At 38.9% G+C, this 21,420-nt stretch overlaps 2 protein-coding genes across 7 annotated transcripts in view; one reads left to right on the top strand and one right to left on the bottom strand.

Moving 5' to 3' along the window:
• The window catches only part of LOC106876530 (uncharacterized), a 28,861-nt gene extending 10,411 nt beyond the window's left edge, over positions 1-18,450 (top strand). For all 4 annotated transcript variants that reach the window (XM_089340291.1, XM_089340292.1, XM_089340289.1 and 1 more), the window contains exons 7-18: positions 764-837; positions 2,236-2,371; positions 4,026-4,314; positions 5,461-5,616; positions 6,463-6,618; positions 7,461-7,616; positions 10,258-10,413; positions 13,061-13,216; positions 14,066-14,228; positions 14,691-14,794; positions 16,842-16,933; positions 17,596-18,450. In XM_089340291.1, coding sequence (XP_089196417.1) covers positions 764-837; positions 2,236-2,371; positions 4,026-4,314; positions 5,461-5,616; positions 6,463-6,618; positions 7,461-7,616; positions 10,258-10,413; positions 13,061-13,216; positions 14,066-14,228; positions 14,691-14,794; positions 16,842-16,933; positions 17,596-17,796 — 1,839 coding nt within the window. In that variant the 3' untranslated portion in view covers positions 17,797-18,450. The remainder of the gene's footprint in view (positions 1-763; positions 838-2,235; positions 2,372-4,025; positions 4,315-5,460; positions 5,617-6,462; positions 6,619-7,460; positions 7,617-10,257; positions 10,414-13,060; positions 13,217-14,065; positions 14,229-14,690; positions 14,795-16,841; positions 16,934-17,595) is intronic.
• The window catches only part of LOC106873966 (inter-alpha-trypsin inhibitor heavy chain H3), a 27,859-nt gene continuing 24,873 nt past the window's right edge, over positions 18,435-21,420 (bottom strand). For all 3 annotated transcript variants that reach the window (XM_089340285.1, XM_089340287.1, XM_089340288.1), the window contains exon 12: positions 18,435-19,230. In XM_089340285.1, coding sequence (XP_089196411.1) covers positions 19,022-19,230 — 209 coding nt within the window. In that variant the 3' untranslated portion in view covers positions 18,435-19,021. The remainder of the gene's footprint in view (positions 19,231-21,420) is intronic.

Genomic DNA, 21,420 nt, shown 5'->3' with positions numbered 1-21,420 from the left:
CTGAAGAGGATGGAAGTTTGTCCACAACTGGAACCTGTCCTTCTTAAGCACTTTATAAACAGTGAGGAGTCATCCCATAAACTATTAACGTCTGTTTTCCATGCTGGCATGGGTCGGATGACTTAATGGGATCTGACGAGCCATTGAACTGCATCAAACTCCACTGTTTTGGCATAGTTTTTACAGTTGGATGCCTTTCCCAATGCCAACAGCTTTACAGAGTGGAGTGGGTACTCTTTACATGGCACCAACACTGACAGAGGTCACCAAGTGACTTATAAGTTAACTGAGGTGGGGAGAGAGGAAGTAGTGTAGAAGGAGGTGGTTTTGTACAATGTGATGGAAGGAACTGGAACAGTTATCTTGCTGTGGAGGAGGTACATGGTTACCTCAGTTGGAAAGGACTGAAGTAGTGAAGTAGTCCATGGTTACCTCAGTTGGAAAGGACTGAAGTAGTGAAGCAGTACATGGTTACCTCAGTTGGAAAGGACTGAAGTAGTGAGGTAGTACATGGTTACCTCAGTTGAAATGACTGAAACAAGTAAAAGAGTATAAGAGAAGCAGAACGGGTGGGTAGTAAGTCAATGGTTATCAGAAAAATATAACATCATAACTTCACTGTGGTGTATGGAATCCTAGAAAGACAATGAACTTGGCTGTAAGTCTTTAGAATTGCATTGAGGTAGAATTGAATTTATTCAGTTAATTTTTATTAATTATTGTTTTTAGTGGAATATTAATTGTGGTCTTGAAACTACTTTAGGTTGTGGCTGTCTCGGCTGTCGATCTCAACGTTTGCTATTTACTTCAAGTCTGGGATGGCAACCATCCTTCTTGGTGAGTAAAGCAACTTTTTTTTTTTTTTTTCCCCTTTTTTCACTGTATTCAATCTGAGATGTCGTCTTCCTCATATCGTAAGAAGGCAGGGAGCTGCCAGAGTCGTTATCATGTCAGACAAAATGCTTTGTGGCATTTTTTTCCACTTCTTTACATTCTGAGTTCAAATCCCGCATAGGTTGACTTTTCCTATTATTCTTTTGGGGGAAGGAAGGGGGAGGTCAATGAAATCGAGTACCAGTCATACACCGAGGTTGTTGTAATTGACTTACTGCCTCCTCTCAAAGTGATGGACTGGCATGTCCTCTTCAAGAAGAATGCTGTGATATCAGTCACTTATTCACCATGGGAACTGGCCTTAGGAGTCAGTCCTAGGGTTCAAGGGGGAAAATAAAGTAAAAACTCTTGTAATAAAGGTGATGTGGAATGAGTCTGTAACTTAGGATTTCAATTCACAGTTGGAACCGTTTCTCATAGATTATCAATACAAATTAAGAGAACAACTTGTGACCCCAAATAAGCATATTATTTCTTTGTCGACAATTCAGTTGATCAGGGTTCATCAAGAGCCTATGTTTCCACAAATTAGAGTTTTGGTAATTTTTAAAACTTGAAAAGCAAAGTGAAAAACGGAACACATGACTAATAATATTTTGAAAAAAAGGTAGAATGGCATTCAGGATAGGCATTGGCTTAGCTGTGTGGTCAAGAAGCTTGTTTTGGAATTATATGTTTAGGAGTTTGGTGGATTGTTGGTAAAAGACTCTTACTAAAAGTGGCACTTGCTTCTGGCTCACTGTGGAATGATGTCCAGACTGTGTGCTCTTTAATAGATTGGGAGATTATTATTACCTTGTTCAGAAACCGGTGAGCATTGACATCAGGAAAAGTGTCCAACCATAGAAAAGTCTGCCCCCAGTGTAGTTTTGTCTGATCCATGCAACAAAGGAAAAGATGCTAAAATGATGAAGATGATGACGACGACGACAACACTGCTGCTGCCCTTACATTTGTTTTGTTTAATGTCTTTTTCTGTCAGCATGGCTGAGGTAGGAGTTAACTGAGGCAAACTCTTTAAATCTGGATGGTCTTGTTGCTGTCAGCCTTTACCTGTTTTACAAGTAAGGGATTATCTATAAATCCATTATTCTATTTAAATAGATTAAGGTTCAGGAAAGAAGCAATGTTTCTCTAGTGTTCATCATCATCATCATTGTTGTTTAACATCCGCTTTCCATGCTGGCATGGGTTGGACAGTTTCACAGAAGCCTGCACCAGTCTTCTATGAATGTTCATTCTTAAAATTGATTTCATGTTAATTTGTCAAATATTTCTCTAGTGTTTATAGTTCAAAGGATTTTTTAAACTCGGAAATCTGTTTTTTTTTCTATTTTTCAGTCCTCTCTATGCTGTTGAAGTAAACGAGAGGAATATGATTTTGCACACTGACATGGAACTAAGGAAAGTCGCCAAAGATTGGTTGGTTGATGTCTGTGTCTTTGATGATCATTGTGAAAAAGCTTCAACCATAAAGGTTTGTTTTCTCATTAATACTGTGTTGTTAATTAAATTGATATATCTTTTCTATTATAGGCAGAAGGCTTGAAATTTTGTGGAAAGGGGTCAGTTACATCAACCCCAGTGGTTAACTGGTACTTATTTCATAGATTCTGAAAGGATGAAAGACAAAGTTGGCCTCAGTGGAATTTGAACTCAGAATGTAGCAAAGACAGACAAAATGCAGTGAACTGTTTTGTCCAGTGTGCTAATAATTCAGTCATCTTGTTAATTAAATTAATATAGAGTAATATAATTAATAGTGAGAGCAAGTAAAAGTATTAATGGAAAGTCTATAAAAATAGCCTCTTAGATGAAGTGTTAATTACACAGATTAAGGATGGTTTATCTTTTTATTTTTTATCTTGTTTCAGTCATTTGACTGGCCATACTGGAGCACTGCTTTGAAAGGGTTTAGATTGACCCTAGTACTTTATTTTTAAATCTGGTACTCATTCTATCAGTATCTTATTCCAAGCCATTAAGTTATGGAGATGTAATCAAATTAACAGTCATCGTTAGGTGGTGGTGGTGGGGAATAAACACACTCACACAATGGGCTTCCACACAGTTTCCATCTATCAAATTCACTTGCGAGGCATTAGTTGGCCTGGAGCTACAGTAGAAGATATTTGTTCAAGGTGCTGCACAAGGAGACTGACCCTGAAGCCATGTGGTTGGGAAACAGACTTCTCAGCCACATGGCCACACCTGTGCCTATGTTGCAATCCTGTCAGATTCACTTCAATGTAGCTGCTACCCAATAGAAAGGTTGCTCTCATTATGTCCTAAAAAGCCTCGTTAGCCTTATGCCTAAGTAGGTGTTGCTTACTTATTTTCACACTCTGATGAGCATCTATTTTCCAAATGAATTTCCCATCTCCTCTTATTTTACCTGCAGACATCCATTTGCAAATGTTCAAACTCACACTCAATGAATCTCTCCATTTTTGGGGTCCTGCAAAGATCTTAGGAATGCTCCTCCTCCTTTAACTCAGCATCATCATCATTATCATTGTTTTACTGTCCTTTCTTCCATGATTTTCCATGGGTCTGACAAAATTTATTCAAGCAGAGTGTCTATGGGCAGATGCCCTTGTCGCTAACACTCACCTGTTTCCAACCAATGTAATATTTCACATTGGTTGCACTTTTTTCCATGGATGATTGGAAACATAGTGTCACTTATAGAATAATGATGATGATGCTTGTTTACGACTCCTGTGATGTCAAGACAAAGGGACACACACACACACACACACACAATGGGTTTTTTTCAGTTTCAGTCTACTAAATTCTCTGAAGACTTTGGTTGGCCCAGGGCTTTAGTAGAAGACACTTGTTGAAGGTGCTGTGCAATGGGGCTGAACCCCAAGCCATTTGGTTGGGAAGTAAACTTTTAAGAACTTTGTCTAACTTATGAAAAAAAGAAAAGTATTGGGGACCTGATGCAGCTCTGTGGTTTGTTGGATCCTGTCAAAATGTCCAACCCATGCCAACATGGAAAATGGACATTCAGTGAGGATGATGATAAACAGTAGATTAAATAAAACTAGTGAAGAGAATTTTTTTTTACCTCATTTTTAAACCTGAATTAGGATTTTGATAAACTGATTATTTTCTAATTACAGCCAGGAATGTTTGTAAAATTATTAAATCTTCATTGCCCAAGGCATAAAATTCCGGACATATTTAATGCAACATATTCTGAAGAATTGGAGCTTGTTCTCCATGGAGGAACATCTTATGGTCGAGGTATAAAAATACTTTCTGAAACAGATCCAGAAATAGAAGATCTCAAAATGAAATTAGAGCAATTAAGAAGAGCTGCTAAGGAGGTGGAAACAACTCGCACAAGTGTTAAACGAAGTGCTGAGAGTTCTCCTTCAAAGAGTGTTAAAAGGAAACCAGTTGAAACAGGTAAGAATTTATTGCATTTAGGATATTGATACTGATAATTTACCTGTGTGTATGTATATATATATATATATATATATATATATATATATATAACACTTTTGCCTGTCTCTTGTCAAAGCTTGTTTCTCCAGCGTTCACCACCTCACCTCATTATGGCTTAACAGCCCTCACCGTTTGTTTTTACTGTTTTGTTCTCATTGTCCTCTTTTTGTTACCACTTTAACCCTCTGCAAATCCCAAATTGTATTTAATTTGCTATGCGGGAACGACTGTTCGAAACGCGGAGTAGATAGAACAGGGGACAACTGATGAAGGGATTGTTCTTTATGTTGCCTGTCTTGTTTCTCTATTATTTTTTTCGTTGTGCGAAAAAAAGTTTGTTTTCCATGTTCTTGTTTCTATATGTTCGCATTTTTTTGACATCCTGTACCCATATATGCATGTATATAAACATATATATGTATATATGTATGTATATATGCATATATATGTATATATGCATATATATATATATGCATATATATATATATATATATATATATATATATATATATATATATATATATATGCATATATATATGACTTTCCCCAGACAATGAAAAAATTTGGAGTCAGCAACAAGGAGTCTGGTCAGACATTTATGTCTTAATAAATAGCATGGAAGGCGGACGTTAAACGATGGTGATGATATATAAACAAATGCAGGATGGAAGGTGTTTAAAAGCCATTTAAGAACACACAAAAACATTTCAATTTAATTTGTCAAAATATTTTCATCACTTTGAGACCATGACCTGTTCACTGACAAAATTCTGTACTGCATATGGAATTTTGAACTGTAATAAAGGCTGTATTCACTGCTGTTTGCCATTGAGAAAAATTCTTGCTGTAGGCAAAAGGTGTGTAGTAGAATATAATCTAAAGCAAAGAATCTCACATTTGAGAGGAAATGGTAATATGCGAATTATTGATGTAATTGAGAGACAAAGGGTCGTTGAAATAAGAATGAGTCTGATTAACAAAACATTTTTAATTTTATGAAAATATTCATGAACAAAGAAAATGAAATTAGATATAAACAAAAGAATTATTTAGAAATTACCAATGAGAGTGTATTAAAAGATTTTCTTTTCTTTTTGTCTGTAGGTCTGTGTAGTTCTCCCAACAAGATAGTGTCACGAACAGATAGTGAAATGACAAATGAATCTGATGACACTTCAAGTGAAATCCTCACAGATAGCGAGGCTGATATAGAGGATTATGTGAAAGATGCACCTGAAATAGTTTTATCCACTGCCACAGGTAATTGTTTTAACAAAATCTATTAAACTGTTGAAAAATATTTTTGATTATAGAATTTGAAGAGTCGGGAATCATTTGTCAGTTTTCAATGGTAAAAATTTTCCCAACAAACAATATAAGTACGACCTTGTCAAAATATTTTCATCACTTTGAGACCATGACCTGTTCACTGACAAAATTCTGTGCTGCATACGGAATTTTGTCAGTGAACAGGTTGCGGTCTCAAAGCGACAAAAATATTTTGACAAATTAGATTTAAATGTTGAAGTGAATCTATCGGTTTTTGTGTTTTTAAATAGTTTATAAACACCTTCCATCCTGTAATTGTTTTTGTTTCAGCAAACGATCTCAGATCAGGTCACTTGCTATGCCAGTACATCTTCGTAATATATATATATATATATATACATACACACACATACACACATATTTGAAGTGGTAAATCAGTTCTAGAAGCTTCCTATAATAAATGTTTAACACATTGAAAAGAAATGGAATATTTAGATGAGTCTAAGTATGTTTGGATTTTATTTGAACTGTAATAAAGGCTGTATTCACTGCTATTTGCCATTGAGAAAAATTCTTGCTGTAGGCAAAAGGTGTGTAATAGAATATAATCTAAAGCAAAGAATCTCACATTTGAGAGGAAATGGTAATATGCAGATTATTGATGTAATTGAGAGACAAAGGGTCGTTGAAATAAGAATGAGTCTGATTAACAAAACATTTTTAATTTTATGAAAATATTCATGAACAAAGAAAATGAAATTAGATATAAACAAAAGAATTATTTAGAAATTACCAATGAGAGTGTATTAAAAGATTTTCTTTTCTTTTTGTCTGTAGGTCTGTGTAGTTCTCCCAACAAGATAGTGTCACGAACAGATAGTGAAATGACAAATGAATCTGATGACACTTCAAGTGAAATCCTCACAGATAGCGAGGCTGATATAGAGGATTATGTGAAAGATGCACCTGAAATAGTTTTATCCACTGCCACAGGTAATTGTTTTAACAAAATCTATTAAACTGTTGAAAAATATTTTTGATTATAGAATTTGAAGAGTCGGGAATCATTTGTCAGTTTTCAATGGTAAAAATTTTCCCAACAAACAATATAAGTACGACCTTGTCAAAATATTTTCATCACTTTGAGACCATGACCTGTTCACTGACAAAATTCTGTGCTGCATACGGAATTTTGTCAGTGAACAGGTTGCGGTCTCAAAGCGACAAAAATATTTTGACAAATTAGATTTAAATGTTGAAGTGAATCTATCGGTTTTTGTGTTTTTAAATAGTTTATAAACACCTTCCATCCTGTAATTGTTTTTGTTTCAGCAAACGATCTCAGATCAGGTCACTTGCTATGCCAGTACATCTTCGTAATAGATATATATATATACATACACACACATACACACATATTTGAAGTGGTAAATCAGTTCTAGAAGCTTCCTATAATAAATGTTTAACACATTGAAAAGAAATGGAATATTTAGATGAGTCTAAGTATGTTTGGATTTTATTTGAACTGTAATAAAGGCTGTATTCACTGCTGTTTGCCATTGAGAAAAATTCTTGCTGTAGGCAAAAGGTGTGTAATAGAATATAATCTAAAGCAAAGAATCTCACATTTGAGAGGAAATGGTAATATGCAGATTATTGATGTAATTGAGAGACAAAGGGTCGTTGAAATAAGAATGAGTCTGATTAACAAAACATTTTTAATTTTATGAAAATATTCATGAACAAAGAAAATGAAATTAGATATAAACAAAGGAATTATTTAGAAATTACCAATGAGAGTGTATTAAAAGATTTTCTTTTCTTTTTGTCTGTAGGTCTGTGTAGTTCTCCCAACAAGATAGTGTCACGAACAGATAGTGAAATGACAAATGAATCTGATGACACTTCAAGTGAAATCCTCACAGATAGCGAGGCTGATATAGAGGATTATGTGAAAGATGCACCTGAAATAGTTCCATCCACTGCCACAGGTAATTGTTTTAACAAAATCTATTAAACTGTTAAAAAATAATTTTGATTATAGAATTTGAAGAGTCGGGAATCATTTGTCGGTTTTCAATGGTAAAAATTTTCCCAACAAACAATATAAGTACGACCTTGTCAAAATATTTTCATCACTTTGAGACCATGACCTGTTCACTGACAAAATTCTGTGCTGCATACGGAATTTTGTCAGTGAACAGGTTGCGGTCTCAAAGCGACAAAAATATTTTGACAAATTAGATTTAAATGTTGAAGTGAATCTATCGGTTTTTGTGTTTTTAAATAGCTTATAAACACCTTCCATCCTGTAATTGTTTTTGTTTCAGTAGACGATCTCAGATCAGGTCACTTGCTATGCCAGTACATCTCCGTAATATGTGTGTATCTCTTTCATGCATTTCTTACCGACACTAAGCTCCGCAAACTTCACTCACTCTTCTATTCCTCCACACCCGATGCCACTACCCCAACCCCTCCACCACCCTTCTCCCTCGCTGATATGCTTTCCCCACCCACACCCAACCACCCTGTCTCTCCCACACACACTCCACCCCCTCCCTCCCAGCCCTCCACCATCCCGACCGCCCCTCCTAACCCTACTTCATCCCCTCCTACTTCTATTCCACCCACCCCTTCTCCACTTCAGTCTGTCGTTACCATTCCCCCAGATCTTCCTCTCTCTGAGGCTGAGCGCTCCATCCTCAATGGGGGTCTGCTCTTCATCCCACTCACTCCATCCTGCAAGGAATTTCAAACCCGTGCTGATGTCCACAACTTTGTGCGCCGCGTTAGGTTGGGTGCGCTTTTCCATAACACACCACCCGCACCCAATGAGGACTGCTTCACTGACCTGGGCCGACGACCATCCCAGTGGACGCCTGCTCCTGGCCAGTTCCAAGCAGTTGATCTTTTCGCGGGCGCCTGCCAACGCGCTGTGGACCGGTTTAACTTTTCCAGGCGTCCCTATCGACTCAACATCTCCCCAGCCGAACTCTCGGCCCTTCGATCCCTCCGACGCCGCACGGACATCATAAAACCGGCTGATAAGTGTGGAGCCGTGGTGGTATGGCGCGCGGACCTCTACAAGGCCGAAGCTCTCCGCCAACTTCGAGATACCTCATTCTACCGCCCTCTGCCCTCCGACCCCACGCCCAGCTACCAACAGACTGTGTCCTCCACTATCCATGACCTCATCCTCTCCTCCCGTCTCCCCGCCACCGCCTCCAGCCTTATTGTTCGCACCCTATGCACCCCCACCATTTACTTCCTCCCGAAGTTCCATGAACCAAACAACCCTGGCCGCCCCATCGTCTCCGCCTGCAACTGCCCCACCGAGCTTATCTCAAAATACCTAGACCGTGTCCTCGCCCCCCACCCCCCTAGTGGCTTCTCTCCCTTCCTACATTCATGACACTAACGACGTGCTTCGTCTATTCAACTCTTTCTCTTTCCCTCCCGGCCCTTCTAAGCTTCTCTTCACTCTAGACATTCAGAGCCTCTATACCGTGATCCCCCACGACGAGGGGCTGCGTGCCCTGAAGTTTTTCTTAGACCAACGCCCCAACCCACAACCCGACACCTCCACACTCATTCGTCTGGCCGAACTTGTCCTATCTCTCAACTGCTTCTCTTTCGCGGGAGATATCTACCAGCACGTCTTGGGAGTGGCCATGGGGACGAGAATGGGCCCCAACTACGAGAACCTGTTCGTTATGTTGAGGCCCAAATATTCTCCAGTTTCACTGGTCCTACTCCCGAACTATACGGTCGTTATATCGACGACTGTATCGGTGCCACCTCACTCTCCTGCGAACATCTTGACTCGTTCCTCTCTTTCGTTCAATCTTTCCATCCTGCCCTCCACTTCTCCTGTACTATCTCTGACACCTCTGTCCGCTTTCTCGACATTTTGGTCAGCATCCTTCACTCCGCCCTTAGCACCTCCATCCACTATAAACACACAGACTCACACTCCTATCTCAACTTCTTCTCCTCCCACCTTAAACACACAAAACTTTCCATCCCCTATTCCCAATTCCTCCGTCTACGCAGACTTTGTAGCGACAGCCATGACTTTGAGACTCAGTCTCAACTCATGGCTCGCCACTTTAGCCTGCGTGGATATCCACCCACCACCATCCACACCGCCCTTGCCAGAGCACATTCTCCCATATATATATATACACACACACACACACACACACACACACACATATTTGAAGTGGTAGATCAGATCTAGAAGCTTCCTATAATGTTTAACATATTGAAAAGAAATAAAATATTTAGATGAGTCTAAGTATGTTTGGATCTTATTTGAACTGTAATAAAGGCTGTATTCACTGCTGTTTGGCATTGAAAAAAATTCTTGCTGTAGGCAAAAGGTGTGTAGTAGAATATAATCTAAAGCAAAGAATCTCACATTTGAGAGGAAATGGTAATATGCAGATTATTGATGTAATTGAGAGACAAAGGGTCGTTGAAATAAGAATGAGTCTGATTAACAAAACATTTTTAATTTTATGAAAATATTCATGAACAAAGAAAATGAAATTAGATATAAACAAAAGAATTATTTAGAAATTACCAATGAGAGTGTATTAAAAGATTTTCTTTTCTTTTTGTCTGTAGGTCTGTGTAGTTCTCCCAACAAGATAGTGTCACGAACAGATAGTGAAATGACAAATGAATCTGATGACACTTCAAGTGAAATCCTCACAGATAGCGAGGCTGATATAGAGGATTATGTGAAAGATGCACCTGAAATAGTTCCATCCACTGCCACAGGTAATTGTTTTAACAAAATCTATTAAACTGTTAAAAAATATTTTTGATTATAGAATTTGAAGAATCGGGAATCATTTGTCGGTTTTCAATGGTAAAAATTTTCCCAACAAACAATATAAGTACGACCTTGTCAAAATATTTTCATCACTTTGAGACCATGACCTGTTCACTGACAAAATTCTGTGCTGCATACGGAATTTTGTCAGTGAACAGGTTGCGGTCTCAAAGCGATAAAAATATTTTGACAAATTAGATTTAAATGTTGATGTGAATCTATCGGTTTTTGTGTTTTTAAATAGCTTATAAACACCTTCCATCCTGTAATTGTTTTTGTTTCAGTAGACGATCTCAGATCAGGTCACTTGCTATGCCAGTACATCTCCGTAATATGTGTGTATCTCTTTCATGCATTTCTTACCGACACTAAGCTCCGCAAACTTCACTCACTCTTCTATTCCTCCACACCCGATGCCACTACCCCAACCCCTCCACCACCCTTCTCCCTCCCTGATATGCTTTCCCCACCCACACCCAACCACCCTGTCTCTCCCACACACACTCCACCCCCTCCCTCCCAGCCCTCCACCATCCCGACCGCCCCTCCTAACCCTACTTCATCCCCTCCTACTTCTATTCCACCCACCCCTTCTCCACTTCAGTCTGTCGTTACCATTCCCCCAGATCTTCCTCTCTCTGAGGCTGAGCGCTCCATCCTCAATGGGGGTCTGCTTTTCATCCCACTCACTCCATCCTGCAAGGAATTTCAAACCCGTGCTGATGTCCACAACTTTGTGCGCCGCGTTAGGTTGGGTGCACTTTTCCATAACACACCACCCGCACCCAACGAGGACTGCTTCACTGACCTGGGCCGACGACCATCCCAGTGGACGCCTGCTCCTGGCCAGTTCCAAGCAGTTGATCTTTTCGCGGGCGCCTGCCAACGCGCTGTGGACCGGTTTAACTTTTCCAGGCGTCCCTATCGACTCAACATCTCCCCAGCCGAACTCTCGGCCCTTCGATCCCTCCGACGCCGTACGGACATCATAAAACAGGCTGATAAGTGTGGAGCCGTGGTGGTATGGCGCGCGGACCTCTACAAGGCCGAAGCTCTCCGCCAACTTCGAGATACCTCATTCTACCGCCCTCTGCCCTCCGACCCCACGCCCAGCTACCAACAGACTGTGTCCTCCACTATCCATGACCTCATCCTCTCCTCCCGTCTCCCCGCCACCGCCTCCAGCCTTATTGTTCGCACCCTATGCACCCCCACCATTTACTTCCTCCCGAAGTTCCATGAACCAAACAACCCTGGCCGCCCCATCGTCTCCGCCTGCAACTGCCCCACCGAGCTTATCTCAAAATACCTAGACCGTGTCCTCGCCCCCCCCCCCCCCCAGTGGCTTCTCTCCCTTCCTACATTCATGACACTAACGACGTGCTTCGTCTATTCAACTCTTTCTCTTTCCCTCCCGGCCCTTCTAAGCTTCTCTTCACTCTAGACATTCAGAGCCTCTATACCGTGATCCCCCACGACGAGGGGCTGCGTGCCCTGAAGTTTTTCTTAGACCAACGCCCCAACCCACAACCCGACACCTCCACACTCATTCGTCTGGCCGAACTTGTCCTATCTCTCAACTGCTTCTCTTTCGCGGGAGATATCTACCAGCAGGTCTTGGGAGTGGCCATGGGGACGAGAATGGGCCCCAACTACTAGAACCTGTTCGTTATGTTGAGGCCCAAATATTCTCCAGTTTCACTGGTCCTACTCCCGAACTATACGGTCGTTATATCGACGACTGTATCGGTGCCACCTCACTCTCCCGCGAACATCTTGACTCGTTCCTCTCTTTCGTTCAATCTTTCCATCCTGCCCTCCACTTCTCCTGTACTATCTCTGACACCTCTGTCCGCTTTCTCGACATTTTGGTCAGCATCCTTCACTCCGCCCTTAGCACCTCCATCCACTATAAACACACAGACTCACACTCCTATCTCAACTTCTTCTCCTCCCACCCTTAACACACAAAACTTTCCATCCCCTATTCCCAATTCCTCCGTCTACGCAGACTTTGTAGCGACAGCCATGACTTTGAGACTCAGTCTCAACTCATGGCTCGCCACTTTAGCCTGCGTGGATATCCACCCACCACCATCCACACCGCCCTTGCCAGAGCACATTCTCCCACATATATATATATATATATATATATATATACACACACACACACACACATATTTGAAGTGGTAGATCAGATCTAGAAGCTTCCTATAATGTTTAACATATTGAAAAGAAATAAAATATTTAGATGAGTCTAAGTATGTTTGGATTTTATTTGAACTGTAATAAAGGCTGTATTCACTGCTGTTTGGCATTGAAAAAAATTCTTGCTGTAGGCAAAAGGTGTGTAGTAGAATATAATCTAAAGCAAAGAATCTCACATTTGAGAGGAAATGGTAATATGCAGATTATTGATGTAATTGAGAGACAAAGGGTCGTTGAAATAAGAATGAGTCTGATTAACAAAACATTTTTAATTTTATGAAAATATTCATGAACAAAGAAAATGAATTAGATATAAACAAAAGAATTATTTAAAAATTACCAATGAGAATGTATTAAAAGATTTTCTTTTCTTTTTGTCTGTAGGTCTGTGTAGTTCTCCCAACAAGATAGTGTCACGAACAGATAGTGAAATGACAAATGAATCTGATGACACTTCAAGTGAAATCCTCACAGATAGCCAGTCTAATTTTGAGGATTATGTGAAAGTTGCACCTAAAATACTTTTTTCCGTTGTCTCAGGTACTTGTTTTAACAAAATCTATTAAACTGTTAAAAAATATTTTTGATTATAGAATTTGAAGAGTCGGGAATCATTTGTCGGTTTTCAATGGTAAAAATTTTCCCAACAAACAATATAAGTACGACCTAAAGTTTCCTCTGAGGAAGAGCTTCATCACATCACAGCAACTGTACCAGTTTTTGTTTGTTTCTAAATATGTGTTGTTATTTCAAAGTAGGCAGTGATTATTTCTTGAAGAGATGAAGTCTTTGAGATAATCTCTAAAGATTGATTTATAAAATATGAATAGATACTTCTACTGTGTTGGTGCCACACAAAAAGCATGCAATCCACTCTGTAAAATGGTTGGCGTTAGGAAGGGCATCCAGCCATAGAAACCAATTCAAAACAAACAATCGGAGCCTGGTGCAGCTTTCTGTCAAACCATCCAACCTATGCCAGCATGGAAAACATGTGATGTTGAATGTGGAAGAATTGTAAAGTTTTATTCCTTATTTCCTGTTGAAACACTTTTTCTTTGTTTCAATTAATTTTGAAAATAAAGAAGAATTTAGTAAAATAATTTTGGCATTATTATGCAGATGTTTTAGAACATAAATTAGCATGGAATTTGATGGGCAATTTAAAATAATTTTAAAACAGGAGGTTTATATCATAGACTCAGGGGTGGTCTCAAGTATCTTGGCATCAAAATCATTAATGTAATCAACAGTGTAAAAATCGATTTTCAACATATCTCTTCAGTTTCAATCAATGGATAAGAAATACATAAATCTTCCTGATGTCTATTTACTTCTGTCTTTTAAAAAAATTAATTTCTGTGAAATTGTTTTCCATTTTAATTCCAGTTATTCAAGGCCATCAATCTGTCGAGTTCGCTCATATCTGTGATATTATTAACACCCCTGCTCCCATGAAATTCCGTCTTCTGACCAGAGTTTGGGACTACTGCCCCAAACTTACCAGCGTATCAGATTTTTTAAGTTTATTTTGTCCTGAATGTAATTATACGTAAGTATTAATTCACTAATTGCCACCTAATGAATAATTTTCATGATAAATCCCAAAACGCTGGTTTTATAGGGTTTCACTTTAAAATATTTTAAGACGTAGGTTTTATCAAGTCAAGAATTGGTAAAATATTTTTGTATTAGACTTTGAAGACTTTTTTGGGGTAAAAAGAAAGAAATATTTAATTATTTGTAACTGCATACAGAACTGATATTTATTGCATTTTTGTTTTAACCATTTAAAACTTGCAGATTTTTAAAAAATTTTAAAGGTAATAACAAGTTTTTAAAAATTTTCATTGTAACTTAAAAAATTTACATTTAAAGTGTCATTTTATAATAAATGTATGTAATGTTCAATAAATATTGATATTTTTTTCTTCAAAATAACATTCAGATTTTATGTTTTCAACTGATAATTACCATCCTAATTACCATTTTTCCATCCTAATTCTCTCTTTAGAACACCAATAAATAATTACAAATTAGAACCGTCGACTTTTCATATAAAGGATGGTGTTGAATATTATCGTTGTCCCTATTGTGCCTCAAAGAATATTTCTGATGGTAAGTGATGATTGTTTTGTTCTAGCATGGCTCGAATGGTTGATAATCATTGGCAACATCACTTGAAACTCATTTGTCTCCACTTATATGGGTCAGATGAGATTCTTAGAGGCTGGTTTACGACAGGATGCTCTTCCTGTCATCAATCCTCATCTTTATGATTTCTCATAATCCTTCCAACAACATAATTGCACATGAATGATACTGTCTCTTACTGCTTTTCTACTCAACATTGTTCAGTCTTTCAACATTGTTGTTGATGTGGCTAAAACCTTTTTTTTGTTTTTGTTTTTAAAGTGTAATTGGTACTTCTGTTGTGGTACCTTTCACCCTTTCCAAGGCAAATGTTTGGATGGGATTGACATCATTCTGTTGGCAGAAACAAGAACCAGACTACTAAGCACAAAGAACGAGCCGGAAAGATCAGGCTGAGAATTAATTGTGAAATGGTGTACAAAAGCCTCAGATTCTTGTTCTGTTATCCAGAACGGAAAGATTTCTTCAGATTATGTCTATGGGGGAACCAGTCAAAAAGAAGTTTCATCTGTCATCTCTTGTACACCTGCTGCTGCTTTGAACTGAAGCCCACAAATCCTTTTGGCTCCTCTTAACCTATGTCTTTCAATATCGTAGCCTGAAAATCAAAGCAAAAGTTTCAGTGCCTCATGTTGCTTGTGCTTCCATATTCTATGACTGTGAGATTTGGGTATTATGCAATTAGAAAGATCACCTTAAAAGGTTTCATCAAGTTCAAATAGGGTTGACCCTGAATGTTAAATGCAATGACTGTTGAAATGATGATGTCCTGACAAGGACAATCCAGAAGAACTCTTTTAACTGTCATTAAATAACATCAACTCCACTGGATGGGATACATTTTGAAAAGGATTCAAAAACGCCCAAATAGATCTGGATTCGAAGAATCTCATCTCTCATGAAGTGCACCTGAGAAGCACTTTTGTGACTCCATCAAGAAGACCATGTCTTTATTTAACATCTAGCCTAACAATTGGGAAACCCCAGCTGAGAACGGTAAGAAGTGGAGGCAAGCATGCAGAGACGGGGTTGTTGCTGCAGATCACATTTCATACATCAACAAATTGAAGCGGAAAGAAGCTGAATAAAGAAAAGAACTCAATAGTAGGCCAGTGAGTCATCTCAAATATTGGAAGGTACATCATCATCATTTAACATTTGTTGTCCTTGCTGGCATGGGTTGGACGGTGTGACCAGAGCTGGGGAGCTGGACCAGGTTCCAGTCTGATTTGGCATGGTTTCCACAGCTGGATGCCCTTCCAAATGCCAACCACTTTACACAATGTGCTGGGTGCTTTTGTGTTGCCACACAGGCCCTTTTATGTGGCACCACCACAAGTAATTTAAACAACCGGAAGGAATGGTCTTAAAACTTCTGCTGTGGAGTACAGTCGTGGAAAATGTCAACAGAATCAATGAGGAGATTTTTCAAAACATTGTTAGCACTGAAGAATTCTATCCAATGCTGGTCAGGAGCCATGTGACTTGTGAGAAACGAGAAGACAAAGAGAGGACAGGAAACAGTAATAAGGAAACAAGGTCATTAAAAACTCAATGGCTTGAATATTTCTTTATTGTCCCTACTTTGTCTTGTGTGTGTTATATTAAGCAAACCTTTCTATTTCCTCTCTTTTGCCATTCTTGTCCTTTCTTTGTAAGAGTAGAAAATATGTTAATTTGTATTTTAGGTGAAATGATTTTCCCGTTTCCCGAGATTGTTGGCTCCATTTTGTTTCTATCCTCCATTATATGTGACTGCATGGTTACAGTGTTGGGTGGACAATCGTAAGTTTGAGGGTTTGATTCCTGGATTGGACAGTATGCTGTGTCCTTGAGCAAGCATGGAAGAGTGAATGTTAAGACAATGATTATGATGACGACGACAAGAAAATTGTCATCCATTTGTATGCAATAGATTTTGAAATTCAAATTCATTGAACACATATATGTAACAACCAGAATCAAATGTTCACAGAATTAACAGAAATTCTGCAATTTTTTTGTTTTACAGACGTTCCATTGATGGAATATATCTTTTTGTTGAGGTTTGTTCTGACAGATGGCCATTATTTTCTCATTGCCAACCTTTGGAGGGACGAAGCTGTAAGTTGCCTTTACACTTTTTAGTTTGATCACTACATTGATAAATGGGATGAATGTATTGAAACAGATACCTTTGAAAAAAAATGAAAATTACTGATGCTACTTTGACTTTCGATTCCATCTTGACCAATATTGTATTGTAGCAAGATAGCAGCATGGGTTGGATGGTTTGACCAGAGCTTACAAGCTGGGGCACTGTACCAGGCTTCAGTCTGATTTGGCATGGTCTCTATGGCTCGATGCCCTTCCTAACACCAACCACTTTACAGTGTGTGCTGGGTGCTTTTAATGTGGCACTGGCACAGGACTCTTGCTGGCTAATCCTCTCCTCCACCGGGGGTGGGGGCTTAACACGTCTGCTGTGCAGGACGAGTCTTCTTGAGTCCAGCAAGGCACCAGATATTTCAGCCCTTTGTCATCTTGTCTGAGAGGTTCAGTGTCCTGAGGTCGTCCTTCAGTATTTTGTCCCCTCTGGGTCTCCCTCTTCCACGAGTTCCATCCGCTTTGAGAGTTCAGCACTTCTTTATGGGATTGTTACAGCACATAAATACACTGCAACATAATTACTTTTCCTCAACAGACCCTTCCCTGTTTAACATTATCCCAAAACAAATTTACCTTTTTGCTTCTGTTCTTTATAATTGAATATTTTAATATTTCAGGTGAAATTCTTCAGACAAATAACCCCATTGGAATTTATATCAGATGCAAATGTTGTGAATAAAGTTAGAAGCTGCTTGGCGAGAATTCATTCACGTCGTATGAAGAATAAGAATAAGACACTGATTGAATGCTGCATCAAATCCTTTCATGGACATAGATCTGCTGTCTGTTATGAAATGTTTGATACTTTTCTTTCCTAACTGATAGGAAGCAGTGGTTGTTCCATTGCGTCATTAATTAATGAGGATCACCTGAACCCAGAAGAGAACATTCCAAGCTAATGTATAAAAAAAAAAGAAGTCAGCTTGCTTTGCAATCATGTGGTTTTCAGTTCAGTCCCAATGCACAGCATCTTAGGCAAATGTCTTCTATGTTCCCAGCCTGACCAATGTGGATAAACGATTGGTTCCCTCTTTCATTTTCCTCATTATAAACACTGACAATTCCTTTTTATGACAATGTTCTTCAGAAATATTTGGATTCCAGTTGAACGAAATCTCTCTTCAGAAACTGGTTTTTTAAAACCAAATGACAAGAAATACTTGATCATACTCATTGACTATATTTATCCTGTTTTGGTATTGGACTGTGGCCATGCTGGGGCACAACCTTGACAGATTGTCATTCAAATGACTATCAGTCAGGCACCAGGATTGATGTGATTGGCTCCTTTTGCCTCCCACAACTACTGGCCTTTTACCAAGATTAGAATTATTAAGTGTTTGAAACAGGAATATTAATGGAAGGATTTTAATTTTGTTCACTAAGGGCAGTTTTAAGTGTCTTAAGGGTTAAAGATAAGGGTCATGTTGCTTAGTCAGAAATAAAGAAAAAAAAATTTTTATGTTTTTTTCTTTCTGAGATTTATTGTTTATTGATACATAAAATTGACTATGTCCACCAAACATTGTGAACATATTATTCAGGAACAAGTAGATTTAGTATATTGAAAGAAAATTTCACTCTTTCATTCATATCTTGTGAGAGAGAGAGCGTAACTAGTATTTTTGATTTCCACTTTCAAAATGCACATGATCAACTTGCATGAATTTCAGGTGTGTGTGTGTGTGTGTGTATATACACACACACACACTACTATGTAACTATGTTTTACAATTTGAGGGGGTGATGTCCTGTAGTTTTGTTGAAGCTGCTTTCAGCTTGAATAGAGTAATGTCTCACCTCAGATCAAAGGTACAAATAGAGTCCCAACAGAACAAATCAATATATCCAGGAACCAATACCTTACAATTACAAGATGCCAAACTATTCCTTTGTCACTTTGCTAACATGCATTCAAAATTGATATTTACTCATTGCAATTTTACTTAAACTAGAATTAGCTTTGCCTATTTGCTTCGATTCAAAGTACTTCATGCAAATATCTAGACATTTCCTGAAGTGAGATTATTTTGAATTTGTCCTTTATAGAAAAGCCAGTTGAGAATAGGATTTCTGCCACAGCATCCAGCATGGCTTTCGTTGTGTCAATGGATCAGGTCTTTTCTTTAAGATAACCGGCACATTGAACCGTCTTCGACTGAAATGGTTAGATATCTGCAGTTGAGCCGACATTTTGCCATTTAGACTTTTCTTAGTCCATCGAACATGTCCAGTGAGATTCAGTAAACTACCTGTAAAGCAAGAGAAAGAGATTTTAAAGTCATTAAACAAAAGTAATACAATCTTTTCTTTGTGTCAAGAATTTAGAAACAAGATTTTAGACACGAAATTATAATTTAATATCTTTTTATAAATATATACACATGTGGATGTCGTGAAATCCAACCGGCTTTCGCTATTTAAATTAGCTTTTCAAGGGACATTGTACAGTAATCGGTTCTCGTGACAGCGGGCAGTACAAGAACACCTGAACAAGGAAAACCTGTTCATACAAAAAAGTACAGACCACACCGCAATATACAACTTTGACCGATTAAAAAAATTCTACTAAGGAGCCAGTTGTCCCCCTTGCCACCAGTTGCTTCCCTTGGTTCACTCACTAAACTCCACATTCTCCTTATTCTTCAAACACCCAGAATGACGAAACCCCTCCGTCACGAGAACCGATTACTGTACAATGTCCCTTGAAAAGCTGATTTAAATAGCGAAAGCCGGTTGGATTTCACGACATCCATATATTTATAAAAAGATATTAAACTATATGAAACGAAGCCATTTCTCTTCCGCTTTTTATTTTTTTTTACACTTATTTTCAACTCATAATTTTGCCACGTGGTGTATACTGAATCTTCACACCTTGTATGTTTCTATATTGCTATTATATATATATATATATATATATATATATATATATATATATATACACACACACACACACACACACACATGTATATATATATATATATATATATATATATATATATATATATATTCTTCACCAAGAGGTTCCCTGTAATAACAGTGTAGCAACACGGCGGTGCATCAGCATGGCCGCTGCTCTAAGCTGAAACTATAATAACAATAATACAGCCCATGTTTCACTGCCATGTAGCATGGCTGTTCGTACACATGTGTCATACAGTCTGCCTTTTACTCTGAGTGAGAGTCCCTTTGTCACCAGCAGGGGTAAGAGCTCTCTAAACTTTGCCCAGGCTATTCTTATTCTAGCAGCTACACATTCAGCGCACCCACCCCCACTACTAACTTGGTCGCCCAGATAGCGGAAGCTATCGACTACCTCTAGTTTTTCACCCTGGAATGAGATAGAAGTTGTTTCCTGTTTGTTTACAGTCTTTATTGCACCTGAACATCTGCCACAAACAAAAACTAACTTCCTGGTTAACCTGCCTTTGATGTTGCTGCACCTCTTATGTGTCCATAGCTTGCACCGGGTACATCTTATTGAGTTACTACCTACTCCTTTTCTACATACTGAGCAGGGCCATCTACCTGAAGGGGTTTGTGTTTTATCTACCTTCCTACTTATTAGGATTTTGGTTTTAGCTAGGTTGACTCTAAGGCCCTTCAATTCTAGACCTTGCTTCCACACCTGAAACTTCTCTAGTTCTGATAGTGACTCCGCAATTAGGGCAAGGTCATCAGCATAGAGGAGCTCCCAGGGGCAACCTGTCTTGAACTCCTCTGTGATTGCCTGGAGGACTATGGTAAATAATAGGGGGATGTGGACGGAACCTTGGTGGACCCCTACCTCTACCCGGAATTCATTGCTGTACTCATTTCCAACCCTCACCTTACTGGCAGCATCTCTGTACATGGCTCGCACAGCTCTCACTAACCATTCTTCTATCCCAAGTTTCCTCATTGACCACCAGATAAGGGATCGGGGGACCCTGTCAAAGGCTTTCTCCATGTCAACGAAAGCCAGGTACAGAGGTTTATCCTTAGCTAGGTATTTCTCCTGCAACTGTCTCACTAGAAATAAGGCATCAGTAGTGCTTTTACCTGGCACGAACTCAAACTGCATCTCATCTAAATTGATTCGCTCCCTAATTAGTTGGGCTATGACCCTCTCTGTAACTTTCATAACCTGATCTAACAGCTTGATGCCTCTGTAATTATTTGCATCTAAAGCGTCACCTTTACCTTTGTAGCAGTTGACTATGATGCTGCTACACCAGTCATTGGGTATGACTCCTTCGTGTATCACCTGGTTCGTAATACGGGTGACTAGGCTATAGCCAACACTGCCAGATAATTTGAGCATCTCTGCAGTGATTGCTGATGGGCCGGGGGCTTTCCCGGTCTTCATACTCTTAATTGCTTTATCTACCCTGGTACTATCAACTCGGATAGCTGGTCCCTCTATTGGGTCGACATACGGCAGGCTCTCTTCCTCCCAT

Source organism: Octopus bimaculoides, chromosome 23, assembly GCF_046866305.1.
Source record: "Octopus bimaculoides isolate indiv1 chromosome 23, ASM4686630v1, whole genome shotgun sequence".
Classification (NCBI taxonomy): domain Eukaryota; kingdom Metazoa; phylum Mollusca; class Cephalopoda; order Octopoda; family Octopodidae; genus Octopus; species Octopus bimaculoides.
Note: the sequence above shows the minus strand (reverse complement) of the source record. Positions and strands in the feature narration are given on the sequence as shown.